At 44.6% G+C, this 8,028-nt stretch overlaps 1 protein-coding gene across 1 annotated transcript; it reads right to left on the minus strand.

Moving 5' to 3' along the window:
- Positions 1 to 4,695: 4,695 nt before the first annotated feature.
- Positions 4,696 to 6,812, minus strand: LOC136539187 (uncharacterized). Its single transcript, XM_066531129.1, has 2 exons — positions 5,092 to 6,812; positions 4,696 to 5,006 (listed from the first exon to the last, which is right to left on the minus strand). The coding sequence occupies exons 1-2, from the start codon at positions 6,400 to 6,402 to the stop codon at positions 4,806 to 4,808; spliced, it is 1,512 nt and encodes a 503-aa protein (XP_066387226.1). The 5' UTR covers positions 6,403 to 6,812; the 3' UTR covers positions 4,696 to 4,805.
- Between the last annotated feature and the right edge of the window lie 1,216 nt (positions 6,813 to 8,028).

Consider the following 8,028-nt stretch of genomic DNA (forward strand, 5'->3'; position numbering starts at 1 on the left):
GGAGTACCATCAGCTGCGTCCAAAATGATTTCTGAGCTAATGGTACACGTGGCGCAAACCGTGCACGTATCTTGCACCGACGCTAACACTATCTCCAAACAGACCGAAACAAGACTGCACAAGACCCACGTCACCTAGGAGTTCCATCGGGTGCATGCAAAATGATTTCAGAGCCTATGGTACGTTCGCCGCAAACCGTGCACCTATATTGCGTCAAGAGTACCACTTTCACCAACCGGACCAAAACGAGATGCTAGTTGACCCTCATCACTTAGGAGTACCACCGGGTGGGTCCAAAACGATATCTGAGCCTATGGTACGTTTGGCGCAAACCGTGCACCTTTCTTGCACCAACACTAACACTGTCTGCAAACGGATCGAAACGAGGTTCCACATGACCCACGTCACCTAAGAGTTCCTTTGGGTGCATCCAAAATGATTTCCGAGCCTATGGTACGTTCGGGGCAAACCATGCACCTATCTTGCATCAATATTAGCACTATATACAAATTGACTGAAACGAGATATTGCACACGAGCCTGGTCACCTTGGAGTACCATCGGCTGCGTCCAAAATGATTTCTGAGCTAATGGTACATGTGGCGCAAACCGTGCAGGTATCTTGCACCGACACTAATACTGTCTCCAAACGGACTGAAACGAGATTCCACAAGACCCACGTCACCTAGGAGTTCCTTCGGGTGTGTCCAAAGCAATTTCTGAGCCTACGGTATGTTTGGCGCAAACCGTGCACCTATATTGCGTTAAGATTAGCACTATCTCCAAATGGACCAAAACGGGCATCCAGTTCACCCTCGACACCAAGGAGTGCCACCGGGCGCGTCCAAAACTATTTCTGAGGCTATGGTACGTTTGGCGCAAACCGTGCACCTATCTTGCATTGACACTAACATTGTCTACAAACGGACTGAAACAAGATGCCACAAGACCCATGTCACATAGGAGTTCCATCGGGTGCGTCCAAAACGATTTCCGAGCTTATGGTACGTTCAGTGCAAACCGTGCACCTATCTTGCATCAAGATTTGCACTATCTCCAAATTAACTGAAACGAAATATTCCACACGAGCCTCGTCACCTAGGAGTACCATCGGCTGCGTCCAAAATGATTTCTGAGCCAATGGTACATGTGGCGCAACCCGTGCACGTATCTTGCACCAACGCTAACACTATCTCCAAACGGACCGAAATGAGACTACACAAGACCCACGTCACCTAGGAGTTCCATCGGGTGCGTCCAAAATGATTTCAGAGCCTATGGTATGTTCGCCGCTAACCGTGCTCCTATATTGCGTCAAGATTACCACTTTCACCAAACAGACCAAAACGAGATGCTAGTAGACCCTCGTCATCTAGGACTATCATCGGGTGCGTCCAAAATGATATCTGAGCCTATGGTACGTTTGGCGCAAACCGTGCACCTTTCTTGCACCAACACTAACACTATCTGCAAACGGATCGAAACGAGGTTCCACATGACCCACGTCACCTAAGAGTTCCTTTGGGTGCATCTAAAACGATTTCCAAGCCTATGGTATGTTCAGGGCAAACCGTGCACCTATCTTGCATCAATATTAGCACTATATACAAATTGACTAAAACGAGATATTGCACACGAGCCTAGTCACCTTGGAGTACCATCGGCTGCGTCCAAAACGATTTCTGAGCCATTGGTACATGTGGCGCAAACCGTGCAGGTATCTTGCACCGACACTAGTACTGTCTCCAAACGGACTGAAACGAGATTCCACAGGACCCACGTCACCTAGGAGTTCATTCGGGTGTGTCCAAAGCAATTTCTGAGCCTACGGTATGTTTGGCGCAAACCGTGCACCTATATTGCGTTAAGATTAGCACTATCTCCAAATGGACCAAAACGAGCATCCAGTTCACCCTCGACACCTAGGAGTACCACCGGGTGCGTCCAAAACTATTTCTAAGCCTATGGTATGTTTGGCGCAAATCGTGCACCTATCTTGCACTGACACTAACATTGTCTACAAACGGACCGAAACGAGATTCCACAAGACCCACGTCACATAGGAGTTCTATCGGGTGCGTCCAAAATGATTTCTGAGCTTATGGTACGTTCGGTGCAAACCGTGCACCTATCTTGCATCAAGATTTGCACTATCTCCAAATTGACTGAAACGAAATATTCCAACGAGCCTCGTCACCTAGGAGTACCATCGGCTGCGTCCAATATGATTTCTGAGCCAATGGTACATGTAGCGCAAACCGTGCACGTATCTTGCACCGACGCTAACACTGTCTCCAAACGGACCGAAACGAGACTGCACAAGACCCACGTCACCTAGGAGTTCCATCGGGTGCGTCCAAAATGATTTCAGAGCCTATGGTACGTTCGCCGCTAACCGTGCTCCTATATTGCGTCAAGATTACCACTTTCACCAAACAGACCAAAACGAGATGCTAGTAGACCCTCGTCATCTAGGAGTATCGCTAGGTGTGTCCAAAACGATATCTGAGCCTATGGTACGTTTGGCGCAAACCATGCACCTATCTTGCACCAACACTAACACTGTCTCCAAACAGATCGAAACGAGGTTCCACATGACCCATGTCACCTAGGAGTTCATTTGGGTGCATCCAAAACGATTTCCAAGCCTATGGTACGTTCGGCGCAAACCGTGCACCTATCTTGCATCAAGATTAGCACTATACAAATTGACTAAAACGAGATATTGCACATGAGCCTCGTCACCTTGGAGTACCATCGGCTGCGTCCAAAACGATTTCTGAGCCAATGGTACATGTCGCGCAAACCGTGCAGGTATCTTGCACCGACACTAATGCTATCTCCAAATGGACTGAAACGAGATTCCACAAGACCCACGTCACCTAGGAGTTCCTTCGGGTGTGTCCAAAGCAATTTCCGAGCCTACGGTATGTTCGGCGCAAACCGTGCACCTATATTGTGTTAAGATTAGCACTATCTCCAAATGGACCGAAACGAGCATCTAGTTCACCCTCGACACCTAGGAGTACCACCGGGTGCATCCATAACTATTTCTAAGCCTATCGTACGTTTGGCGCAAACTGTGCACCTATCTTGCACCGACAATAACACTATCTATAAACGGACCGAAACGAGATTCCATAAGACCCACGTCACATAGGAGTTCCATCTGGTGTGTCGAAAACGATTTCGGAGCCTATGGTACGTTCGGTGCAAACTGTGCACCTATCTTGCATCAAGATTAGCACTATCTCCAAATTGACTGAAACGAGATATTTGACATGAGCCTCGTCTCCTAGGAGTACCATCGGCTGCATCCAAAATGATTTCTGAGCCAATAGTACATGTGGCGCAAACCGTGCACGCATCTTGCACCGACGCTAACACTATCTCCAAACGGACCGAAACGAGACTGCACAAGACCCACGTCACCTAGGAGTTCCATCAGGTGCGTCCAAAATGATTTCAGAGCCTATGGTACGTTCGCCGCTAACCGTGCACCTATATTGCGTCAAGAGTACCACTTTCACCAAATGGACCAAAACGAGATGCTAGTTGACCCTCATCACCTAGTAGTACCACCGGGTGCGTCCAAAATGATATCTGAGCCTATGGTACGTTTGGCGCAAACCGTGCAACTATCTTGCACCAACACTAACACTGTCTCCAAACGGACCGAAACGAGGTTCCACAAGACCCACGTCACCTAGGAGTTCCATCGGGTGCATCCAAAACAATTTTCGAGCCTATGGTATGTTCGACGCAAACCATGCACCTATCTTGCATCAAGATTAGCATAATATACAAATTGACTGAAACAAGATATTGCACACGAGCCTCGTCACCTTGGAGTACCATCGGCTGAGTCAAAATGATTTCTGAGCCAATGGTACATGTGGTGCAAACCGTGCACGTATCTTGCACCGACGCTAACACTATCTCCAAACAGACCGAAACAAGACTACACAAGACCCACGTCACCTAGGAGTTCCATCGGGTGCGCCCAAAATGATTTCAGAGCCTATGGTACGTTCGCCGCTAACCGTGCACCTATATTGCGTCAAGATTACCACTTTCACCAAACAGACCAAAACGAGATGCTAGTTGACCCTCGTCAATTAGGAGTACCACCGGTGATATGAACCCGCTAGGGTGAATCCCGATCTTTCGATGAGAGAAGGTGGATAACTCGATTTGGGGATGGAGATGACGTTCACGGCCCGACTACAGCCTTCCAAGCTACGCCTTAGCAACCGATACACCACCTCCAACAGCCGTCGCGATCTTGTGGAGCACGATCAACCAAACCACTAGGGTAATTCCTGCAAGCAATCGAGGAACAAGCAAGAACAAGTAGAACAAGCAACTCAATTGCAAATATGGAGATGAAGAACCAATCTGAAATCACAAAGTTGGGGTTCTGAATCGAGTAGAACGGATGGTCTAGTCGACACACGCGTCTACAAGGAAGTAGCAATGGCTAAACTTTCAACAAAACAAAACCCAATCTGTTTGTGGCGGCTCTAATCCTTATTAATACCTAGGGGAACGACCAGGGGGTGTTGGGGTCGTTCTCCAACCCTAGGACACGTCCCTAATGGACCCAACTTGATACATGGACCATCAGCCCAAATTAGGGTGATGCAGCACCAAAGGCAGAAAAGGTCCTGGCGTGAAAACGACGACTACGGAAGCATCGGATAAGATATAGCCATGAGTCCAGATCCGTTGGAAAATAGACTTGATAAGCTTTCCAAAAAGTGCTAGAACGTCCCAATCCGAGTCCGTATGCGACCGTGGTGAACATCACAAGTTGGAGCTGTCCTGGAGTCCGAATCCAGCCCCAAAACGTGTTGGATTTGATCTCTTTCTTTCCTTGGACCAAAAGTGACGTGGTGTCCAGGTGGAGGACGTTAGGAATACATGGATTTGGTCCCCAATCAACTTCATTAACCTTCCATGCTTTCCATATGCAATCAAACCTTCCCTTGATCCATGTAAGTATTTCTGAAAATGACAACGAACACACATCATGGTGCAGCATCAATTCATCAAATGTATCAAATACAATCATGGTAAAGGATTGTTTCACCTGTGAATCAAAAGTTGCTAATGTGGTTGTATCCAGGCAGGTGATGTCCTCATCATTCTCCCCTTCTTGGCTGCAAGTCGTCCTCGACTTGCCCCAATGGCATTCAAAGGTGCTTGCTTTGATGTTGGAGCATGGAGCGACGACTATGCTGCATGGCCACAACCAGCAATGCTCCCCTTCTTTGGCCTTACCCTGTTGCATATTGGAAAAACTAGGAAAACTTTGCAAGACATTATTAGTGTTAGTGCAGCCCTCAATTTGATCTTGGTATTGTGGCCCAAAAGGATATTTTAGATTAGAGCAAATATAAACTTTATGCACCAAATATTCTCCTTTGCTGTCATATTTGCCAATTGCATGAAGCGAGCAATGATTAAAACTTGGCAAACCAGAATCAAATTTAAGTTTCTCTTTTAGACAATTTAGATTACACAGAATATCAAATTCAATATAACCCAAAGTATTTAAAGAGGACAGCAAGTTCAGTTCATCTTGTGCACATGTAATAGGATGAAAAAGCTTATCTTCAGCACATTTGTATGGTTCCAAACCAAAAGTATCACACTTATTCGCTACTTGTGGCATAGGAGTAAAAGAATCATCAGCACACAACTCCTCTTTATCACAAGGAACAACAAGTAATTCATTTTGTGACAAAGGAAAATCAGTAGTGGGTTCCACTATTTGTTGCTCTTCATTAGCATGCAGAGTGGACAAATTTTGGACATTATGGGTCACATCATTCTTGCAAGTATTCACAAATAATAGACTCTCCTTTTCAGCATTGAGAGCAAGACAAAACAATTGACCAATATGTTTGTATGATTTACTAATTAACAAGGTTCGAATTTCAGAATTGAGCCCTCTCATGAACCTACTCATAACATCTTCCATGCATTCATCTAATCCACCAAACATGATGCAAATCTTAAAATCATGGTAGTATTCTTTTACAGTCCTACTATCTTGCTTCAAGTTGTCTAATTTTGCAAGCAAATAATCAGCATAATATGAAGGAACGAATGCATCTCTAAAAAGAAATTTGAAGTCTTCCCAAGATTCTAGAACTTTGTTATGCCTACAAATGTGTTTCCATTCTAGTAAAGCATATTCAATCAAAACATTAGAGGCAATACAAATCTTTTGTTTCTCGGACAGGTCATGCTCATCAAATTCATTGTCTACTTTTAACTCCCAATCAATGTAAGCTTGAGGATCAAACTTACCATCATATAACGGCAAGTGTTGAATGATATCCTGAATATGAGGGTCTAGTTTCAACAGCTCAAAAATCTCCATATCACCTGCCATGATTAGTAGAAAACAAGAAACACAAAAAACAATATGTATCCTCCTATCAACTACTAGGATGTGTCGGTTGTAATTCTCTCAAACTCAACTTGTTAAAACAAGCCCTTACAAGTTCTTACCAAGCCAAACAGGAGGTGACGGCAACCAACAAGTCTACAACCATGGAATGAAGTGTATCGGTGCCGCAACAACAACACCTGTCAAGCTGTAGTCGAAATATGTGGAGCTATAGGTGGGCTAAAGCAAGGAAGTACTAGAACCACGTTAGTTGCAAGCAAATTGAACAAACGCTCAATGACGTTATTGTGCTGGTCCTAGGCTAGTACATGCTAGAGACGCGAGCCTAGACACAAACGAAGTCACTGAGCTGCAACAAAGAAGGATCCCAAGGAGAGGAATAACAACAAAAGAAAAATCCTTCTCTTCTTCTTCCTCTTTCTGTTCTTTCTTTCTTTCTTTCTTCCTGTCTTTCTTTTCTTTCTTTCTTTTCTTTCTTTCTTTTCTTTCTTTCTTTCTTTTCTTTCTTTCTTTTCTTTCTTTTTCTTTCAAGTAGCACAAAGCTGAAATTTTGCAACAAGAGATAACAAGCTACTTACAGCAATTAAATGTATCCTTGGGAAGGGTGATTCAGTAGCAAAGTCAAACCAGTGGCTGTTTTGCAAAACCAGGAGATGCGCAAATCTCCAGGGCGATTACGAAGCGCTCAAAATGAATTTAGGAGCAATGTCAGATCTGTTGGAAAGAGCACAAGTTAAGGTTTCCAGATTATATTTAAACTCCTTATTCGGACTCCTGACAAAGGAAATATGGTGCTTTTCTTTTCAGGATAAAACAGGACTCCGAATCGAATTCTACCTTGATCTTGTTGGATTTCCTTTTTGTAGATGGAAATATGGACGTGGATGAAACCTCCAAGGACGTGGCTAGGATAATGGTGGTAAACAAAACAAAGGAATTTGGAAATCCACTCGAATTCGTAGAGAGAAACAAATAAACTCAAATCTGCGATGGTGACAGAAACGTGACTAGAACTCGAAACTCTAAACGACTAGACGCTAAGACCAGCAACTTGACACGACGATGCAACCGTTAATTCAATAAGCCCTAACTAAGCAGTAATAGTATTAAGCTCAAAGGGTTTTTGGGATTATGAAGAACTAATCTACTAATTTTGTTTTGGCTTTTTCTGGACTAAAGGAGATTAAAAACAGCAAAGAACTGGAAGTCTCTCACCGATCAACCTTGCTCTGATTACCAACTGATATGAACCCGCTAGGGTGAATCCCGATCTTTCGATGAGAGAAGGTGGATAACTCGATTTGGGGATGGAGATGACGTTCACGGCCCGACTACAGCCTTCCAAGCTACGCCTTAGCAACCGATACACCACCTCCAACAGCCGTCGCGATCTTGTGGAGCACGATCAACCAAACCACTAGGGTAATTCCTGCAAGCAATCGAGGAACAAGCAAGAACAAGTAGAACAAGCAACTCAATTGCAAATATGGAGATGAAGAACCAATCTGAAATCACAAAGTTGGGGTTCTGAATCGAGTAGAACGGATGGTCTAGTCGACACACGCGTCTACAAGGAAGTAGCAATGGCTAAACTTTCAACAAAACAAA

Source organism: Miscanthus floridulus, chromosome 2 (genome assembly GCF_019320115.1).
Source record: "Miscanthus floridulus cultivar M001 chromosome 2, ASM1932011v1, whole genome shotgun sequence".
NCBI classification, from domain to species: Eukaryota; Viridiplantae; Streptophyta; class Magnoliopsida; order Poales; family Poaceae; genus Miscanthus; species Miscanthus floridulus.

Excerpts from the sequence above, each read along its gene's own strand:
- LOC136539187 (XM_066531129.1), bottom strand. The coding sequence starts at position 6,402 with ATGGCAGGTGATATGGAGATTTTTGAGCTGTTGAAACTAGACCCTCAT. Across the intron at positions 5,007-5,091 it reads TAGCAACTTTTGATTCACAG|AAATACTTACATGGATCAAG; the intron begins GTGAAACAATCC and ends TGTCATTTTCAG.